This window comes from Armigeres subalbatus, chromosome 2, assembly GCF_024139115.2.
Source record: "Armigeres subalbatus isolate Guangzhou_Male chromosome 2, GZ_Asu_2, whole genome shotgun sequence".
Lineage (NCBI taxonomy): Eukaryota > Metazoa > Arthropoda > Insecta > Diptera > Culicidae > Armigeres > Armigeres subalbatus.
The window spans coordinates 164,066,674-164,089,936 of NC_085140.1; the positions used below are offsets into that span (position 1 = coordinate 164,066,674).

The 23,263-nt window shown below is 38.5% G+C and overlaps 1 protein-coding gene across 3 annotated transcripts in view; it reads right to left on the reverse strand.

Annotated features, from left to right (window-relative positions):
* LOC134211109 (alpha-globin transcription factor CP2) overlaps positions 1 to 23,263 on the reverse strand; it is a 139,384-nt gene that overhangs the window by 79,693 nt on the left and 36,428 nt on the right. For all 3 annotated transcript variants that reach the window (XM_062687728.1, XM_062687730.1, XM_062687729.1), the window contains exon 2: positions 1,072 to 3,387. In XM_062687728.1, coding sequence (XP_062543712.1) covers positions 1,072 to 1,410 — 339 coding nt within the window. In that variant the 5' untranslated portion in view covers positions 1,411 to 3,387. The remainder of the gene's footprint in view (positions 1 to 1,071; positions 3,388 to 23,263) is intronic.

The following is a 23,263-nucleotide window of genomic DNA, read 5'->3' on the forward strand; positions in this document are numbered from 1 at the left end:
CGCTGTAAATGTTTCTCAATGCAAGTAACCAACCATGAAGCTGTATTGTCAGTTCGCTATATTGAACGCGCCGCCCAGGTTATGCTGTTGAATCTGCTAGTTAGATAGCAGCAGATCAATGTAACTTCCAGCCTTGTTATTAATATAAATTCTTCTACTGGATGGGGATATGATGCTAATGGAAATTTAAAGGAATCGTTATTAAGTAAAATATACACAGTTAACTCAGATTTCGCGGTTCGGGTTTTTGAACTGCTGAATAAGTTTAATACATTCAAATGACCGTTAAAAGTGGAAAAGTAGAAACAAATGATTTTTAAGGGATAATAGTACTTCAAAAGGCCTACGGCTCCTCCAAAATTTACCGAACACCGCAGAACTACAGTGCAGTACAGTGGCATAATTTGAGACGCAGCATAACATTTAAATGTATACTTTATCAGTATTACGAACTCCATGAATTATGATGATTAAATACCGGAAGAAATGCCGGTGGGCAACGTACTCAACGGCTGTTCCTTTGATTTTATTTTATAATAATTATTTTAAAATATAGGTACTATTGATGTTGATGTTGATTTCAAAATAATAATTATAGATTAAATCAAAGAAATAAATAACGTTAAAATTTTGTTATTTATCAAACTTATATGGAAATGGGAATAGGGAAAACAAATTTATATTATTTAGCTGATTTTTGGCCCTAATAATAAAATTTATGTTATCCACAAGCCGAAAGCTTTAATCAAAATATATGTATCTGAAAATATACATTTTCACATTTTGTCAATAACTTTGTCTACCAATTTTTTGATTACAATGCAGTATTTCAGAGCTTGGTGGAATATCTTCACTTGACAAAAGAAGAGTTAATGCTGCTCTATTCAATAGAATATAATGGTATTCTACTAGCTCGTTATATAAGAAACCAATCTTTTTCTCTTATATATCTGGGGTAAACTTGTAACTTGTAACCTGTAACACATTATAATAACATTTTCCTTCGAAATCTCAGGGTATGTAGGCTACGAAATCGAGCCATGGAATGTAATATACGTAAAAAAAACATACCTCTTCAAAATCCTGCTGGTTTTGCTGATTTGGCTGTGCCGAAACTTGCGCTTGTTGTTCCTGCTGTTGTTGGTGTGGCTGCTGTTGGTGCTGCTGCTGCTGATAGAACGTGGTCGAAAATTCCATTTGTTCTTCTTTTGCACACTGATCGCGTCCTCCCTGATTATGCTGCTGCTGTTGCTGGTGTTGCTGCTGTTGCTGCTGCTGCTGTTGCTGTTGATTCAGGTGGTGTTGATTGTAATGGCCGTTAGTGTGGTAGTAAAACTTCAAGGGCTCCGGTGTTTGGCAGAGCTGTTCTAGTCCACTATTGCATAAATTACCCAACAGCGATATCGCCATTCGTGGTTCTATCTCACCAAATATCACCCGGCCGATTCAAACGAAGAAGTTAGAATTGCTCCTTCACAGTATTAGGTAGCCTTCGTAGTCTCGGAGATGATGAGCAACCTTGACGACACAACACACGACGATTTCGACTATTTTTCGGTTATATTCTTCTCGGCAAGTTTTGGAATGAATTTTAATTTACACTCAACAATGGAATATTGATATCTCACAGGCTGTCACAAGCCAAAATCCAATTACACCACGCAGTTTTTTTTCTCGGTGAACGATAACAGGCACAAATTTTTATCTCTTCCGTATGATGTCTCCGATATTTGTTCAATTGTTTCAGGTGCAACTGATATGATTCTGATAATATCTTCACAGTTTTCTTCACGATTGATAGTTTACTAATTTACATCTTCTATCGGTGGGAACTTATTTCAGGATTGTGTAGCTCACATGTATCAATCTACTTAAATAGATAATATACTTAGATTACACTTAGACTCTAAGTTATAAAAAATTTGCACTTTGTAATTTACCTTTTTGGGACTTTTTCACATAAAACTGATGATAAGTACAAGCATAAAACTTGATATGCACCGATACTTTGGTACTTGTTTTTGTAACGAGTCAGTTAAAATAGTACAAAAAATGAGTTATATAATTTCTTGATACCAGTAGTTTCACGTTGTCGATGGCTTTGCAGTAAAGTGTTTTCAATATCAATCAGCATTTTGTTAACCATAAAGACGACGAACTCCGGGCACTTATTTTTCGTCTCCATATGACAGACTTATGGCGCAGAACTTTAGAGACAACTGTTCAAGCACTTTATTCAGTAGCAGCTCCACTTTTATAATGAATGAATATTGTTTCGCAGGAAGGTTTTCTGGTTGAATTTTCTTCTTAAGTGACACCTTACGGTTCTCTTTGGCGAAACTCGTTTTTCCGCTTCGGCTCGCTGATAATTTGCACTGCTAATTAACACTCGTCTTGAATTCGATTTATCAAGTTTCAGTAATCAATACATACTGATTTCTTCCACCATTTTGGTTTTTCTATTTGGCTGTAGCATAAATGCGACTTTGATGTGTTGAGTGGTTTGAACTTCGGAGTAGGCTCACGTAAAAAAACGCACAACGGGGCACTCCTTGCACAGATGTTTAGATTTTCTTCGTATATTTGCAGTCCCACCGATCGTTAGAAAAATACTCAATCAGCTTCACACAATCCATAGCAGCATATGATTGCTGACTTTACTTGTACACTACTAAATACTGAAGCATAGCTTCGCGCAGTACGCTAACGCAATCAGCATTTTTGGTATGTTATCTCGTCCAGAACACAGCACGAAATGTGGCGCTCACTCAAACGATCATAGGCACTTGGCTCAACAAATAACGCTGCTCCCGTTTGTTGTCGGTTGGTGGTTCCACTTTACGGAAATCTTACGAGTGAAGGCTCAGAGCAGTGTGACACAGCAATCAACTTATTTCACTTTAAATTAAGATTTATTGAGCCCAATAGAGCAGCGACTGTACATAACGCGGCTTGTTGTCTGGATGTGGACACTTGGCTTCATATACAATGCTCACTGGGGTATAGAATAATTTCATTCCATATCAGCTCTAATTTACTGCTCTTGCCCTCTTGTTTGCGTTTACTCTTTCCACTTCGAATAATAAATTGTTTATCTGATGATGTTGCCGAGTCCGAAAACACGTGTATAATAACGGAAAAGGTCTATTCGGGTTTTCCTCACGCGGTTATCGCTCAATCACGACTAAATCACCGATGAACGCGAATCACGAAAATCGTTCCAACACTGGTCAATACGGCGCGAACTATGTAGTTGCTCGTGTAGTCATGTACGTATGACAGGTTGAATGGTACTGGACGCCTCTCTCCTCCGGTCTCTGATCGTGGCCAAGAAGAATCTCTTTTTGCGGGTATCGTCGTATCGCAAAGTTTAACCTCGTGAATGAACTGAAAAGTAGAATGAAAGTTAAACGAATATGCTGTTAATGAACCCGTCAGAATAATTGTTTCGAATACAGTCCACAGCACTATATGGTAGCGTGTGCGATGATGACGACAGTGTCCGCCAGTATCAATGCTTGAACGGGGCAGAGGATGAAAATGCTAAAATAAGTAAAATATCGCCATATACCTGTGCGTGCATATACTAATAATCGTACGGGGATGGAAGACTAAAAACTTGTTTGGGTGTCTCTATGAAGTGAAATCGATCGAGACGCTCATGATGTATGTGTGCGTTTTGGCACATAGCTAGTTAAGTAGATACTAGACTATGAATGAAGATTTGTTTGGGTAAAATGTGCCTCATCCGTATTATTGAACCAAATCGTGTGGAGGCGTGATATTTTCAAATGCTCTTGATTCTTGAAAAAATAGTTTCTTTTAAACTTGGTGTAAGAATTTATGGATATCGTATCGAGTTAGTTCTGTTGCGTTGAGGTTCATGTTTTATTATAATCATAAACATATGATTAAATAGCGAATTGTTTATTATTTTTGTAATCATTTTCAGCTCACATGCTATAAACAGGAGCCCGAAATGTCTGTTTGCCAACAATTAATTATAGTTGCATGTTATTAATGATAGGACAGTTATCCCAGCCAATAGTCACATATTCTAGTTTCAGTCCAAACATTTTTACTCAATTATATAAGTTTGAAGCATATCTGGTTTGATCTGGCTTTAAAATCTCGAAGAGACCAGATTGTTTTCTTTTTTTTAATTACACTAAACATCCACCTTTTTGGCACTTGTATATCGCTGACATGTGAATAATATCTAGGGAAGGTAATGGTTTCTTTCTAAGGTACCGTGGAGCAAAAAGGTAAATGAGATGAGCGAATGTGAAAACTGCAGTGATAAAGTGCAATTCATTTTAAAAAATAATCTTCTTCAAGGCACTACATCCTCCTCTGGCATATTGTTCCCTTGCATCTATATTAACTGTATTATTCATTTTGAGATTTCTAAGCTAAATAACCATTTTTGCATTCATATATCATTGGGCTAACTTATCTTATCCCAGGAATTTCTAACCCAAAATCTTCCTGGACCAGTGATTCGAACCCAGTCCCAGAATGATATGGCTTTGTATCCGAGCACCATCAATTTTCACTACGTTTATTAATGTGTCAATATGGGTGGGTTCTCCTGAAACAACTTTGCCTTGTATGAAAAACTTAATAATTTTCAGAATAAGTTTTAGAAGCTATGGAAGTTAATGCAGCTGAGATTCTTTTGAAGAAAAAACAATTATGTTTAGAAAACAATTAAACAAAAATCAACTATCATTAGAAAACAACAAAGATAAGCAGTACACTAATTTTAAAAAATGAGTGAGAGATAATCCACAAACAAAAAAAAAATTAATTGACATTTAAAAAAAAATGATGGGACTTTTTTGCGTCTATAGTATTTTACTCATTTACAAACAAGTACAAACAATATATTTATTATATAAAGCCTTTAATTATACTCAATTACCACGCCACAACTCAACTACACGATTTTCTTACCCCACCATACCCTATGTAATATCTATGAATAGTTTTCTATTGAAAGTCTTGTTTACGATGTTTAAAGTTCATTTTTATTCTCAGTCTTTGGTGGAGCAACGAGAGCATAAGGGTGAAGCCTGAGTAGACGCGACTATGCGATGCGACGCGACAGTGCAATTCATTGATAATAGGTATTTGTTATTCCTTTACGTGAGTCGCGTCGCGTCGCATCGCACGCCGCGTTGACTCTGGCGGGCACCTAAGTCTAAATTCGATTATAGTGACGTATTAGCTAACTAGTCTTGGTAAAATACATCAACGGCATAGTTTAGGGTTGGGGGATAGGTTAATCAATAATCTTGCATCTTGAAGCTAATTAAAAGTTTGCTGCAAATTTCAAAACATATGCTGCATAACTGGAATGATTTTTGCCTTTCTCGTACAACAAAGTTGTACCGAAAGGCTATCATTTCACTCCAAAGTCGAACTTTTTATAGAAGTCTCGGAGACCCAAGATGTTATATACCAATCAACTCAGCTCGTCGAGCTGAACAAATGTCTGCCTTTTTTTTTTTTCTTCCTAAACAATGGAGGGGGAATCTGCTCAACAGACATCCTGGGTTGACCAGGAAGTGCTGGGTTAGGGGCCACCTCCAATGAGGGAGGCAGGACTGCATCCCCGACCAGCTAAACCGTTTCCATTGCCGCCCAGCCCATCGTCCCTTCGGTACAACCAGAAAGTAATGCTTCAAAGGGGGCCAGTGCATAACGCACCCTCGGGGTTAGCTGCGTGTCCTTGCAGCATCGAACATCGTGACTCGCTTTTTTAGAAGAACACCATGGTATCGTGCCAGCGCATTGCCGGCTTTCCAGGTGGCCTTACCACGCCCTATGTCCTCGGAAGGTGGGCAGGGTCGACTTCGCGCCTGCTTCCCTCTGCACGACTGGTATCAAGAATGATGATGCCGCGTGCACCCCAAATTGACCTTTCTGCGATAGGGCCTATTCGCCAGCACACAGAGGGACTTGCCGACGCGGTGCCTACGCCTGCCCCAGCCTTGACGAGGACCCCTTTCCGTCCTCGGGCTCGGAACCCGCCCGATCGATAAAAGGATCGAGTTCGACCACAGGGCACCGGTATGACCCATGAAGCCGACTCCGAACCCTTGGACCACCTCTTATTTGCGCCTGAACTAGCCATCCCTCGAGTCCACGCGCCACCTTCTGTGTAGCTCCGAGACGATTTGGACGATAGCCGATAAAACGGCGTTCCAGCCAACTTCATCTTTACACATCCTCCGAACTAGGTTGTCCGGTGTAGTGTCCAGACCACATGTGGCAAGCATGTGGTCACGCATTGTGCGAAAACGCGGGCACACGAACAACACGTGTTCCGCCGTTTCCTCTAAACCAACGCACACCGGACACTCGGGCGAGGCCGAGTGTCCGAACCGGTGTAGGTACTGTCTGAAGCAACCATAGCCTGTAAGGACCTGGGTCAGGTGGAAAGTGATTTCCCCATGGCGCCTCTTGACCCACGTACCTATCTCCGGTATCAACCTATGTGTCCATCTACCCTTAGTGGAACTGTCCCACGCACGCTGGTCATGGTCAAATGAATTGAATTCAACCTGACAGTGCTGCGGATGCCTCTCGTGCCGCGCATTTCGAAGCACTCTATGTCTTCACCGATAACGATGTCAATAGGCATCATACCGGTGATGACGCAAAGTGCATCGTGCGACACGGTACGGTACGCGCTCGCAACTCTTAGGCACATGAGCCTATACGTACTTTCTAACTTCGTTCTGCAGCAGTTAATACGCAGGGCCGTGCCCCAAGCTGGCCCCCCATACCTCAGTATGGACAGAGCAACGCTAGCCAGAAGCTTGCGCTTGCTGGCATAAACCGCAGAGCTATTGGACATCATCCGGGACAATGCCACTATAGCTGTGGAGGCACGCTTGCAGGCGTAATTGACGTGGCTACCAAAGGTGAGCTTATCGTCGATTATTACCCCCAAGAGTTTGATTGAGCGTTCAGAGGTGATCGTGCAGTTGCCTGCCCGTATCACCGCTTGCTGCTCCGACTTTCGGTTGTTAACAACAACCACCTCAGTCTTGTGGTGAGCCAGTTCTAACTTCCTGGAACTCATCCACTCCTCCACAATTGCGATCGAGTGGGCTGCAGTCAACTCGACCTCTTCGATCGATTCGCCATAGACCTCCAGCGTAATATCGTCAGCGAAGCCGACGATTACCACGCCCACCGGGAACTTCAACCTCAAGACACCGTCGTACATGACGTTCCATAACACCGGACCCAGTATGGAACCTTGCGGTACCCCTGAGGTTATGTCAACGCACTTCCGACCCGCCTCCGTGTCGTATACCAGTACTCGATTCTGGAAGTAGCTTCCGAGAATCTTGTACAGGTACTCGGGAATTCCAAGACGCAGGAGCGCATCTGCAATAGCTGCCCAACTGGCACTATTGAAAGCATTCCTCACGTCGAGAGTCACTACTGCACAATAGCGAACTCCCCTCCTCTTACGCTGGATAGCTATCTCCGCGGATTTGGTAACCGACAAGATAGCGTCTACGGTCGACTTTCCCTTTCGGAAGCCAAACTGGTTACTCGATAGACCATCCGCACCCTCCGTGCGTATCAACAACCTGTTGAGGATGATCTTCTCGAGCACCTTCCCCGCCGTATCAAGCAGGCATATTGGTCTATATGCCGACGGATCCCCCGGTGGTTTTCCCGCCTTTGGCAATAGGACCAAGCTCTGCCTTTTCCATGCCCAGGCATCTCTGCATGACAGATCTGAACATCTCGGGAGCCTCGGCAATGGCCGCTTTAATGGCCAGGTTCGGAATACCATCCGGTCCTGGCGCCTTACCTACACTAAGGGACTGTGCAATCCCCGCAAGTTCCGCCACAGTTACTCTTCCCTCGTCGGCCACCCTGGCTCCTGGCAGCTCCACAAAGTGAGACCAGGGACTTGGGTCATGACGTGGGAAGAGCCCCGCGATGATCCAGCATCTCTGGAGACCGCTCTTTAGGGGCCATCGCGCCATTTGGCCATTACGACCCTATAGGCGTTACCCCATGGATTCGCGTTGGCACTTTGACACAGGCCCTCAAAGCAGGCTTTTTTGCTTGATCTAATCTCAGTCTTCAGAGCGGCTCTAGCAGCCACGAATGCCACCCGTCGTTCAACACACTCCTCTTCTGTGCGTGCTCGCTGCATCCGCCTCCTTGCCCGTAGGCAGGCGCGGCGCAGGTTCGCAATTGCTTGAGTCCACCAGTAAGCCGGTGGTCTCCCATTCCTAGGGTGGACTTTCCTGGGCATGGTGGCATCGCATGCACGCGAGAGTACTGTTACCAGCTGCTCGCCACTCAGACCGAGAGTATTGTGCTCGCGGCGGAGCGCTTCCTTAAACACCTCGTCGTCGAAGTACGATGTCTTCCACATACGAGGACTAGGCCTCGCCCTTCTTTCGTCCGCTTAATGCTGGTCGTATAGTCGATACTGTAGCGAACCGCCAGGTAGTCGCTGTGAGTTCGAACTACTCGTTTGGCCAGGGCTCCAGAATGTAACGTCGATAATCGAACAAATGTCTGTCTGTCTGTCCGTGTGTATGTGTGTGTGTGTGTGTGCTCACGAAAACCAAAAAACATTAGCCACTTATTCATATAGTAATTCTTAACCGATTTTCTCGCAACAAGTTGCATTCGACAGGGGACAAAGCCTAAAATTTGATAACGATAAACCATTGCGTTTAAAAGTTATTAAGAAAATGGAATCGAACTATATAAGCGCCATATAAGGTTGGTGTCTTGGCTAAATGCGTGTAAATGCTATGAAAAATGCTATGTAAATTTTTTATGCTATGTAAATTTTTTTAACTAAGTAGGGGAACTGTTCGACACTTCATCTCATAGCTCCCATTTCCATCCCATCAAAAACAAAGCAATTAAAAGGAATTTGATTAGTTATTCTTGTAATTTTATGTAATATTATTGCTGAAAAAAAACAGGTCTTCGATTGAAATACGAATGAGTAATGAACGGAAGATCCATTCATTGCGTAACTCGTAAACTTTACACTTTGAACCACCCTCACCATTACGTCACACCTTTTGTATGTAGTGTCAAAAAATAGCATTGATCGTCACACTTCTCGCGACTGCCCCTCCCTCCGCTAAGCCATACGTAATTATCGTAATTATAGACTTTTCTTTACCGACAATTTGAAGGCGGAGAAAAAGAAATTTTAGTTTTTCTGTTTTATTTATTTTGCAAATTTATTATCATCACTTACAAAGGAACCGGCATAAGCGCAAAAGATACAACTCAAATAAATACTGTTTATTTTTTCTCGGGAACAAATAAACATGATGGGCATAATTATAGATGCCGGAATGATAAAGTATAGGCCGCTTCTGGTTCCTAATAAAGAGATGCCTGACAACAATAATGCAACTAATCTTCGTTAAGAATGCATTTTATTCTCGTTGCGTTGAAAGAAATGTCTTCCCATAGTAATCCTTTGATATTTTATTTATTCTGATCTATGATCTATGAGCCGTTTTTTTTTTCAAGTAGAGGAATACTATTCAATGATAATTGTTCGAGAACTTCACATTGGGTCTCCAGTAAGCCTTGTGAGCAAAGGCGTAAGAATGGAAATCCGGAGATGACGTGGGCTCAATGGTGGCCCAAAATAGCTCTACGTTTTTTCTAGGTGATTTTTCAAAAAAAGCACCCTAAAAATGCTCAATTTGGTCAGACCAATTTTTTGGACCCAAACTAGAAGCTAAATATTTCCTAAATTTGAAGCAATATATTCGGAAAAATTACATCACGTTTATTAAACGGATATGATCTATACTGCCGTCATATGCATATTTGTCTTATGTTTGCTGTGATTCCTATGTACATGGGACAGTTATGCGTATAACGGCAGTATAGGATGCATAGAAATTTTCATGGAACATTACATGCATTCCAATTTGCCGACTATTTTGAGTGTGCTTATAATTTCTGGAACAGTCTATACAGTAATATCCCGATTTATGATAAAATAGGGTATGTGACAAAACCGAAAAAAAATCAATTTTTATGTTAATTTTACAAATATGAATCAGGTTATGTACGGTCAGGTGCGTGTACGGTATCCGTACACACTTAGTTTTTTTATTTATGCAGCTCGGCAAAAATCCGCACAGCCGTACGCCAGCAAAATAAAAAACTGATATCCCAGCAAAAAAAAAAGATGTTTGTTAGCTGATTTTCGGCAAATTTTTTGCTGATTTCTAGCAATTTTGACAGAAATGTCGGCAAAAAACATGTTTGCTGGGGCACGGCTGTGTGAAACTCGGTAAAAGTTGACCATTTTGCTGAGGTCCCGGTAAAAAAAATTAAGTGTGTAATGTCTTGTCGAAAAGACTTACAAAATTCTGGACAGGCAGTCAGGAATTATTCACAAGGCGGTGAACGTTATTTCATGAAAATCATTGTTTGTTTGTGTTTGCAGTATTATTTACAAAAATAAAATGAATGACTAAAATAGGGACGTGATAAAATCGCTGATGCCCTGGACAAAATTTCAGCTAAATCGGTCAACTTTTGCGTGGTTGGAAGTATATGTGGAAAAATGTATGGAAAAACATCAACAGTAATTTGGAGCTATATGGCACCATTCACTATGAAGAATTATAATACTCATTCAGTTCTTGCAGTTCTTGTATTTGATACAAAATGTTAAGCTTAAAGCCACGAGAAGATTAAAGTTTATCAGGCAGTTTCTAGTGTATCAGAATCAGAGTTTCTAGTGTAAAAGAAACGAGATTTGCTCAATCTACACTTCAGAGAAATGCTAATAAATTCACCGGATTCTCGATCCGGTCTAGCATGTTTTCGGGTCGAAAACATTCTCGACTCCATGGGCATAGTGTATCCATTATACTTGCCACACAACATACATACTCATGCATTGATCATCATAGAAAAGATACGCTAGGAGAAAAGTAAAAAAAGGAAAAACAGAATCACGAAAAAATTCCCACAGAGAGATATGTGATGCAATTATCTAAAAAAAATAAAAAATTGATTTGGAGCACGAGGTTAGACTTTTGATTATCTACATTGTACATATATTTATTTGATTGTGATTGATTATACCTTTTTTTCTCGAATTGATTCCGTAAAAGGTATTATTTTCGATGTTTATTAAATTTCTAATCTCGTGTAATAAACCATTTCCAAAAAAAAATCAGCTCGTAATTTATAAAATTATTTTCAATTACATTGACTTTACATTGCCGTGGTAAATTTCTGTGATTCTACTTTTTTTCTGATGACAGCATTCACCCGGTTCTCCTAGCCCATTAATAACTGAGGAAATGCTAATAGCATACTAAGTCGAAAAGCAGGCCAAGTTTCTTTTGTTCACTACTTGATTATTACTAAAAAGAGCAAAAATACTGAATATCTGCTTAAAATTTAAACAAATAAAATCGTGAATCAAAAATAACTTTCGTTCTCATTAGCAGCAACATATTTCGGAATAGAGCGTAAAAATGTATTTGTGGTCATATCAAGCATATGCCAAAGTAGATACGACGCGTGGATGAAGTGCGTTCTGATTTTTGTACAAACTACGAATTAAAAAGCTGACGTTTTCTCAAATCCTTAAACATTAAAAAAAAATACTTTGCCTTTCTCGTATATTAAGTATACGTAAAGTTAAGAAAATTATTTTGAGCTTTTTAGTGGAATGTCTTCACTTGTCATAAGACGAGTTTGTACAATCCCATTGAATTCCACCACTTAATTGTATCTTGACAGATACGTATTTCGACCTCAACAGTAAGGCCGTCTTCAGTGTCTCGTACGTCGTAAGTCAAGTCAAGTACGAGACACTGAAGACGGCCTTACTTGTTGAGGTCGAAATACGTATCTGTCAAGATACAATTAAGTGGTGGAATTCAATGGGATTGTACAAACTCGTCTTATGACAAGTATACGTAAAGGCTATATGATCGCTCCAAAAACAAACTTTCTATAGAAGGCCCGGAGACCCATAGTGTTATATACCAATCGACGCAGTTCGACGAATTGAGGTGATGTCTGTGTGTATGTGTGTGTGTGTTTGTCTGTGCGCACCCACCCAAATAATGTGGCAAAAGTGTCACTCATTGTTCAGGCACTTATCCTTAACCGATTTGCTTACAACAAGTTCTATTCGACCTAGAATCCTGTCCCATTATTTCCTATTGAAAATTGGCCAGATCAGACTATGGGCTCAGAAGTTATGGCCAAAATACTATTTTTATAACACACGGGAAAGGCTCCATCACCGCTAGGTGGATTATTCTGGGTTTTTTTCTTTAGATTTCCACGCTAACCTTAAATAGCCTGATGTATTTTGCATTTGTGTTGCAATGTGTTTACTCATTTTTTTCTTCAATCGTCTTAAGCCAGTTTCTAATATTTAGAAATCTGATCTAAATTTGTGTTGAACCAGATGAGAGTACGGCTCTTCAATATGAGTTAATTTTTATACTGAATACTATAAACAAATAAAATATAGCGCAAATACATGAACAATTTCCTACTTCGATGCCTGGTTGGCAAATAGAACCTATTCCTTACCAACAAAACAGTGATGAACTTTGAAACTAAGAAAAATAACTTAAATAAAGTTTAAAAAAAATACCAACAATAGAAACTGCTATGCTAATAAGAGAAAGGTTGACATGTTACTTTAATATTAAAATTGCTAAGTTTTTAATTATAACTTTAATATTTAGTGATCATAAACCATCAATAAAGCGCATACCAATGTATACCAGTTAAGCTTTGTTTGTGTTTTAGGCTGGGTAGATATTCACAATTTTTATCATTTTATTTGGCGAAAGGATTAGATTGCAAACATGTTTTTGAATTGGCTTTATCTCAATTCACACAGGGGAATGGTTCACCGCTTCGTCCCATAGCTCCTATTTCTCATCATCAAAAACAAAACAATGAAAAAGAATTTGGTTTATTTCTTATTTTTGTGATTTTTTTCACCAGTGAGCACGCTTCTGTTTTGCGATGAGATGTATATAGGTTCAGTGAGATGGAAAACGGAACAATTCCCCTAACTTATTATTACGGCAAATCTGTTCAGCATCCAAAATGCTGCTGCTCGATTTTTTAAAACAAAAAAAAATTACTACTCTTTGTATTTATTTTCAATTCTTCGCTCATTATGTTTTATACTATTTCATTATTATATGTTTTGTATTTGAACTGAAACTCAGTTTGGTTATTCTATCCCCGATCGGGATTCGAACTCGCTGCTCTTCCATCCAATGCTGTAGGAGTCATTGCCCTTATTCGAGGGACTAAACGAAAATGTGTGATGGTGTTTAAAATGTTGTACAGGTAGTTTATAACCTCTTTTATCACAGTCATAAATAGGATAGAATGAGGCATTGGCATGGTGCGTAGAAAAATAATTTGTGTATTTGTATCATAATTTTCATATAATTCAATTTAACTAAATGTCTATAATGATCCACTATAAATAAAAATCTTTTCCAAAAAAATTTATACAGTATATAAGTATTTAACACTTTAATGGTTAATAAAGTGTTAAATACTTATATACTGTATAATTTTTTTTGGAAAAGATTTTTATTTATAGTGGATCGATCGTCACGAGTTGATGTTTTAGATTTTTGTTATAAGGGTAACGATGGTAGTTTGGACATCTGAATATATTTTGGACTTTTGGCTATATTTGCTTCAATTTGTTATATAAATGTGGTTAGAAACGTGAGTATGAAAGAGACTAAACAGACACATTATCGCTATGTACTTAAAGAACGTTAATTAGAAAAACACGCAACATATAGGGCAAATGATCCGATAGTCGTGGGTGTTCCTATAGTGGCGGTAGTACAGTATGCGGAAAATCTAAGAATCAAACGCAGCAACCCACTACGTCCAATGATAAAGCGTTATGTCAGAATACAAACCAAGTGAAAACAGCATTGATTATTTTGATAAACTGGTAAATATCTTCAAAATACCTTACTAAATTTTTGCCTATGCTCCAATAGTTGTGGTAGTGTTCCAATAGTTGCGAGTCCCGTAAGAAAACAATGAGATTCGCAACTATAGGAACACGAATTAAAAAATACCGCAACTATTGGAACAATGTACCAATAATTGGAGTTGTCATTTTAAGATGGAATACATGGAATGCATTCGACGGAAGCATTTTTCCATTAAAATAGATGGGGAAAACTATCGAATACATATCCAAGGTAAGCGAAATAAGTATTGGAATAATTGAGGGAAAATGAATAATTCCTCCACTATTGGATCATTTACCCTATCCAAAAGTCCAAAATATATAAGGATGTCCAAAATACATCATTTACCCTATATTTCGGCGAAAAAAAGAAAAAAACAACATTTTGACACACTGGCCTCACGTTTGGTCTATTTACTGGCGTTCGAAAAATTTTGACACAGTTTCAAAGGCTTGTAGCCAAAATTACATTGGCTTTCAGTATGAAAATTGAACACAGCACGCATTTCTATCATCACAGTTCGATTCATGCCTTGCTAATTATAGGCGCTATTTTTCACCAAGGAATCATCTTACAGTGCTGATAAATGGTTATTTAACTACTAATTAGCATGATTCTAACGCTGAACGCTCAATTAGGAAAGAGTAAGCCATAACTAGCTTGGATGTTTCAATGAACGAAAACATTTGAAAAATAATGTAACTAAGGGAGCAACATGAACTAGCTAAGCGAATGCTGCTATAAACTTTCATGAGCGAAATTTTTCTTGGTATCAACAATAATAACAATCGATGCTAGCTGACGCTAACTCGAAATTTCAGGTAATATCATGTTACATATGGGGTTACTGCTCCTGGACTTCATCTTATAGCTCCGATATTCATCCCACGAAAAACAAGGCAAAGAAAAGGAATTTGATTTGATTCTTATTTTTCTGATTTTTTCAGCATTATTCAGCAGCACACATGCTAGCAAAAAGAAGCGACAAAATTGGTGCCGTATTTGTTTGTTTCGCGATGAGTTGAATATATGTTCAGTGAGATGGAAAACGGATCAGTTCCTCTATTTCATCCGAATGCGAGAAAAATCAGTTTTTTTCCTGTATATTATTTTGATACGTTTCTCAACTAACCTTCATAATGTTATGCCTGGTTTTGTTATGTTTTCTTAACCACGACTAATATGATAAAAATATTAAAAAGGGGTGGGGCGTATTGTGGCATATTTCCCTGCCTACGGAAACAACGGTGATGTCGCATTTTTCACTTCATTAGGACAATAGAATAATATTTTTCATCGAATACAAACGCGAACAAATCGGTTGAAGATGTAGTGCTAAAAATGAGTATGATTTTTCAGGCAGTTGTACACCTTCACAAAAACACACATACATCGAAATCAATTTAATTCGTAAAGCTGGTCGAAGCCTTTATTAATTAACGATAAAAGGCGGAGTTACAAAGAACATCATTATTCTGGAGGTGACTCGGCTCGAAGGTTGGGAATTGTCGGGTGGAATATTTGATCGATCCTGGGTAGGGGAGACCGGTAATGGGTGGCCGAGATTTACTTTCGGAATGTCTGTACTCATTCTGGACTTTTCGAAAAACGGGTTTCGCTGTCATAAACATACATATCTCGCGCTCAGTTTCATAGGGGCGTAGTTGTATTGATCGATTTCTCTTAATCGATTTTATATTTTGTTAATAGTTCAATTTTTTTAAAAGCTTCAACCGTGATTATTGATTCTGGTGCAAGATACAATCATCCTTTATCACATTAAACCATTACAATAATAGTACAATACAATAAATCTAGTACAATAATAAAAAGAAAACATCGACGAAGAAAAATCGATCTATACAGTTACGCCCCTATGAAAAATCTTGAGCACATTTATGATTTTTTTATCGATGAAAATTAAATCTAGAGAAAAGTAATGAGCAAACAAAAACGGCGGAAAAATCGATCAACCAACCCTAGGCCTGGGGTAGGTAGACCAAGTTTGTTGAAATAAGGAAAACACCAAATATATCAGTGGAAAATGTTTATAAGTAGAAAAACCTACTTAATTCACCGAGTGGTGATACTGCCTTTCTCGCATTTAGCCAAGACACCAACCTTATATGGCTTATATACTTATAGGCTTATAAGTTCGATTCCATTTTCTTAATAACTTTTAAACGCAATGGTCGATCGTTATCAAATTCAATAGTGATCAACAAGGCTTTGTCCTCTGTCGAATGCAACTTGTTGCGAGAAAATCGGTTAAGAATTACTATATGAAAAAGTGGCTAATGTTTTTCGGTTTCCGTGTGCACACACACACACATACACACGGACAGACAGACATTTGTTCAGTTCGACGAGCTGAGTCGATTGGTATATAACATCATGGGTCTCCGAGACTTCTATAAAAAGTTCGATTTTGGAGTGAAATGATAGCCTTTCGGTACAACTTTGTTGTACGAGAAAGGTAAAAAGGTAGTGTAGGTAGGTAGTGTAAAAAGTGAAACCACGGCGGAAATGCTTAATGATCACTAAGCGAAAAAGCCCAACCAGCGACTGTTAGATTGTCTAACAATTCTGTGTAAGAACATACCAAAACCTGTATAAGAACTAGGTATGAGAAATTTTAAAATTCTTATTAAAAACCCAGATTAATCCACCTAGCGTTGGTGGTGCCTTTCTAGCATTTAGTTAAGACACCAACCTTATATGGGGTTGTTATGGTCCATTTTCTTCATAACTTTTTAACGCAATGACCGATCGTTATAAAATTCAATAGCGATCAACAAGGCTTTGTCCCCTGTCGAATGAAGTTTGTTGCGAGAAAATCGATTAGGATTACAATACGAAAAGTTGTCTAATGTTTTTAAAGCTTTTATGCACACACATACACACGGACAGACAGACTGCTCAGCTCATCGAGCTGAATCGATTGGTATATAATACTATGGGTCTCAGAGGCTTCTATAAAAAGTTCGTTTTCGGAGTGAAATGATAGCCTTTCGGTACAACTTAGTTGTACGAGAAAGGCAAAAATGTAAGCTCACAAACAATTATTGTAAGAAAAGCTTGCAAAATTGTAAGATCTCATACAAGAATCTAGCTTTTTCGCATATTCCCAGTTCTTAGGCTGTGAACCATTCCACCGATTCGTTTAACTTTTAGTTAAAATTTGACAGTTCGATGGTTATTCCGCCGTGCTTAAAAATAACCCTGCTCCGGAGCATGGTTAGATTTGACAGTTCGATAGTTAAACTTTGTTCGCTAGAAAATTGGCGCCAAATCCATTTCGTTCCAAATAACTATCAATCTGTCAAAACTCAAATGGGTCGACTTCGGAGTAAAATTTTAACCACGAGGGGAAAATAACCATCGGAATGTCAAATTTTAACTAAAAGTTAAACGAATCGGTGGAATGGTTCACAGCCTTATACAGGTTTTGGTAGGTTCTTATACAGAATTGTTAGAAAATCTAACAATCACCGGTTGGGTAAATGAATCTTATTTAGAATTCCTTTGATAAAACCCAGTAGTGTAATGTACAAAGCAGGCAAAATATTAATATTAAAAATTTAACGTTTCTTTTCGCAATGGTTTTAATTTTTTAATTGGTTCGTAATTTTGTCTACTGTGTTATATTATTCATAGGATCTTTCATAAAATATGTTTTGTAGTTTATGTTTCAAAATGGCTTATCGCACATCCCGTCAATTATGAAGTATTCATTAGAGCTATTAAATCCAGACTAAAAACTCACCCGACGATGTTGCCATGCACGAGCGAGGTGATGAATGCTGTTCAAGCATGAAGCATTGCCTTTTCGTGAACCAGTGCTATCGTTTTTTCTTAAATATCAAGTGTTAATTGCTTTCAACAGTGGCATTGGATTGATTTTGATAGCGACTGTGGAAAAGAATTGAAACTTGTTGAAGCTTGAAAAAATAGGAATGATAAATTCTGGAATTACTATGCTCAGCTTTTTTGTGCATATAGTAGGGTAAATGCAGACCAAGAAATTGGAAGAGAAATACATTCAAATTAAAATAAAGACTCAAATTCGCGAATCCTTATATATAGAGCGCTTAACGGGCGATAAGTTTTTATACGGAAAAAATGTATGAAATAACTTTAAATTTACAACTTTTCTTCGATGGGACTCGAACCCACGACCCTCAGTTCGGGTTCGAGTCCCATCTAAGGAAAGTAGATACCTCCAAAACATTTTTCAAAATCAAAATCTTCCACATAATGTACATATTCACATCTGATTTTTCAGAATATAGCAAATTAATGTCCAAGTCGGGTGTTCCAATACCCGGAAAATAGGCAATTACCTTTGATTAAATTAACATTATTGCCGGTATTTGCTGAATTTATTGGCCAAACAATCTTAGTTCAATTCGATGTTGTGTAAATCAATTGTACACAGTATGCAGAAAATAAGTCAATTATCTATCGTGTGACTACACAGGAGCATGTAGGACGCGTGGTTATAAAACAAGACCATGCTGAAAGTGGCTGAATTTGATTCCCGGTCCGGTAAAGGGAAGTGCTGCATGAACTCTGCGAGGCGGCAATGACCCAGTGGGGATGTAATGTTATAAGGAGGAAGGAGGAGTGTTTACGCCAGAATGTTACAAGTTTAATTTCCAAAAATCGTTTTATATGTTTCTTGCACTGGTCGGCAAAAGAAAGACTGAAATTCCTTTCGATTATTCCTTCCCTTATCCAGTTTGCATTCTGCAACAAGCGCGACCCAGAAATGAATAACCAACCGTCACCCACTATATGGTACGCGGCCGCAGCGACGCCGATGAATGAACGCATTGCAGAAGTCGCTTTCAATAGATAACGGACAACGATAAAAGCTCGGATAAAAGAAAGACAAAACTGTTCCGAATGATAACAAGGCATGATAACAAATTAAACAAGTGCGAAAAAACAGAATAGTATTGGCAGCCCCCACAGAGAAGTGATGATATGATTCTAGCTTTGTTCTTGCTCATTTTGTATTGGGGACCGGGAATGGGAAAAGTCTCTCGCGGTATGCTACATATCGTATATGTATATAATTACAGAGATGATAAGTGAGAGACTTTTTGTTCTATTTTGGATTCAATCCCTAGATCTGTAGAAGAGAACCAGAGCGCATTAGAAAAGCGGGTGTTCAGATTGCAATACTCTTGTTAATTCGATCATTTTATTACTATCAATGTAACAAACTCTGAAATGCTTCCATAAACAACTAATTTATAGCGTAAAAAGCATTGATTTTTTCTTAACGCTTAAATTTGACAAAAAAGTAAAAATGTTTTCCAAAAGATTGAAACTTATTAATTTTACCTTCCATAAAATAAGCTTTACTTTGTCATACATTCAGAATATGATTTCTCCATTAGTGGTCATACCATGGCAAAATTATGTTGTTTACAATGCTAGGTAAGTTTTCTTGATTTTTACCATATTTTAAGGTGAAGGTGGGTTGAGTACCAAAACAAAGATTTGAAAGTGTTGGTACAATAAAAACTGTCATATACTGTAGTAGTATTGGTTTCGTATTTATAAAAAAACAAAGAATATTAGTAGGGTGGTTCAAAAAACGACCCAGCTCCAAAACGCTCAATCGATTCCGTCCCATGCTCCGAGTGTCCTCCAAAAGCCGATTTGAACAAAAACTGATTGAGCACAAGCCGGTTAAAGTTTGTATGAAAGCTAGTATGGGAAACTAAACCTTTCATTACACTGGCTACAGTTCCTCTCCTCCAAACGCTGGCGGAAAGAGAACCCACATAGCTGAATGAAAACCGCACCTTGGGAAAGATGCATTGATTACATAACGCGAAAATAGCATTTTATACCCCGCATGTCATGTCACACTTTTTGTATGTAGTATCTGCTCCTGGTGCGATAGATATCACAGACAAATTCTGGCTATTTTGTTGAATTACACGTTTCACTGATGCCTTCTGAGAAGCCTAATTATCATGCTAAGGATTCGCAACCTCGATTAGAATCGACTCCCAACTATCGGAACGACAATTCAATATGCATTGTCTATATGGAATTAAAGCTCTTGAATATTTCATCCAGTCATATGGTCTCCCCCCTCGCCAGGGCCCAATGACGAAGCGCCACAATCAGAATAATGTAAAATTCAACCTCGCCATATCAACTCTCATACAAACCTGAAACGACCTGTGCACGGTAAGCCCCTATTCAAACCAGCCCAAACCATCGGAAGACACCCAGAATATGAAACATATTCGACTGAGCGTGCGGAGCAAAATATTTTTTGAGCCACCCTACATATTAGTTTGCTGCTGCCGGTCCCGGTGTTTACATTCGCTCCGTGATCCGTTTTTAGTGTTTTTTTTTCGGTCAAAAATAGCAGTTTTTATTAAGTTTTCGCTTCAAACAAGTGACTGATTTCAAGAAGTGATGTTTAATTGGCATTCCATCAACATTTCGGGCTGCTCATGTGCGGAGAAGTATGTGAAAACTTGATTTTTTCAATGCCCTTTGAGAAGAAGTGAAGTGCAGTGATAAGCCCACCAAATCGCAAACGGCTATTAAATTGGCACGAAAAAGCCGATTTATGCTAAAATTCATGCCGAATTACATTGGACTCTTTGAAGAAACATGTTCATTATCACGGGAAGTGAATAAATATGCTGTGAACAGGTTAGTAATTTGAATATCAAACTTTGTTCGGTGCTGTTCGATGCATTCGAATGTTGGTGGGAGAGGAGTGCGGGAGGTGACCCGTGTAATTTCCGGTGCCATATTGACTGCCATCATGGTACTCTTCCAACTATGTCCTTAAACAGTTTTCAAATATATTCATCTGATGGGGCAAATTAAACAGGTGGTTAGATCCCATAGATTACGTAAAACTTAAAGGGGAACGTTTGAGGAGGGGATCCATATTAATAATTCAGATTCTTTATACAAAAAGTGAGATAACATGTGTGAGGGAGGCTGAAAATGGCAAATTTTTGCGTTACATTATCAATCTTCTTTCATTCACCATGGCATTCAAATTTTCTTCATAGAAAACGTCCATGAATAATGTCGCTTAAGAAGAGGGAAATAGATTTTCGGATGTTGATAATCTATAAACAATCAACTAAAGGGGCGTTTAAACATATATTCTTTTCAATCAAAGTTAATTACCTGTATTCCGGGGATTAATCCACCCGACTTGGACATTAATTTAAAATGTTGTGAAAACTTATATGTGAATATGTACATTATGTGGAAGATATCAAGACAAAATTTTCAAAACGACTTATCTGCTTTTGTAAGGGGCCGTTCAAAAATTACGTCCAAGGTTTGAGGGGGGGAGGGGGGTTAGAGTTTTGTGACAGTTTGTGACAGGGGGAGGGAGGGGGGTTCGTCTTCTGTGACGTCCATCCACAAGAAAAAATACTGAAAGCATTTTAGGAACAACTTATTTTTTTTTAAAACGCATTTTAAAAACGTATTCAAACTGTTAAAAAGGGACATAACTCATTATGTTATTGTAAATATAGTGTACCAAAAAGAAAAATCAAAATAATCACAAAAAAAATGACACACGTACGTACAGGGGGAGGGGGGGAGTCAATGATTTGTGACAGTTTGTGACATGAGGGGGGGAGGGGGGTTGAAAATGCCGAAAAACGATGGACGTAATTTTTGAACGATCCCTAAACAAAGATTCAAACGATGATTTGACGAATCTGGTAGCTCTCCCACGTAAACCAACACCATCAACAGGTAGCGGAAACTTTCATCTACATATTGGTAGTGTTCAAGGAATGTAATTGTCGCTAAAAATGCAAAAAATAAGCAACAAAAGAGAATAGCGATAACTCTTTGTCCTCATCTGCAGAGGATAAAGACATTGTTGCGTTCCATTTTATTTGCAACAAACATGGAGAGGTAATTGTTGTGAACTTTTCAAACTGCGATAACTTGTAAATTTCAGAAGTTAAACAAAAATCATGTCAATAGATGGTTAAGTTCATGTCTGAACTGTAATAACTGATACTTATTTAACCAAAAACATCATCGATATCCGATTATTTCTCAAAATGCGTGGCAGGAGATCTTTGTCATATTCTGCTGCAGTTTGGGACAAACACTTATTGCGAGTTGAGTTTGTCCCAACATTTTCAAGAGAGGATAATGTTGTTGTCATTGGCAATGTTGTTATTTTACATTCCCTGTAGTGTTGGTTTGCGTGGGAGAGCTATCAGATTCGTCAAATCGTCGTTTGAATCTTTGTTTACAAAAGCAGATAAGTCGTTTTGAAAATTTTGTCTTGATATTGATTTGAAAAATCCTGCCTAGGGCTGCAAGCCTCTTTAATAAAGAGATATATAAAAAAAGATTTGAAAAATGTATTGGAGGTAACCACTTTCCCTTCGGTGGGACTCGAACCCACGACCCTCAGTACGCTAGACTGGTGCTTTAACCAATTAGCAATTAAGCTACGAAGGACCTCCGCAACCTAGCGGCTACTGAATGAGCTCGTGATTCCCAAATTGGACGCATAGTCAAATCAATCACAATCCATTTGTCAAGCCAATTTTCAACACAATTTTCTTTGGAACATTTGACCTGAAGACTATTAAATAATCGAAAATATTGACGCGAAGGTCAGTACATTTTTTTTTTGAATAACGAATTTTGGATACTTCTAGGTGTTTTTGGGACAATTGGCACGAAACACGATAACTAACATCTTTTTGTAAGACGTAATTGTTGGCGCAAGTGTGCAACATTTTCTCGCGCACGTGCTGTTCCTTCGATTGTAATGTTGAAAAACCTGGATATTCGGCGATGAAACTTACGCAGTGTAAATAACACACGCTGAGACCATTTCATCCAAAAATTTGTTATAATTGAAAGTGATGCAATTTAACGTAATACGGGAAGCACGAACAATCATCAAATCATCATCATTTTCATTATTGACTGCTTATCTTTTAGAATTTCTCGTACAACAAAGTTGTACCGAAAGGCCAGGAGACCCATACATGGTGTTATATACTATAATGTTATACACTATAGTGTTATATACCGATCGACTCAGCTCGACAAACTGAGGTGATGTCTGTCTGTGTGTATGTTTTTTTTCTTCCTAAGCAATGGAGGGGGAATCTGCTCAACAGACATCCTGGGTTGTCCAGGAAGTGCGGGGTTAGGGATCACCTCCAACAGCAAACGAGGGAGGC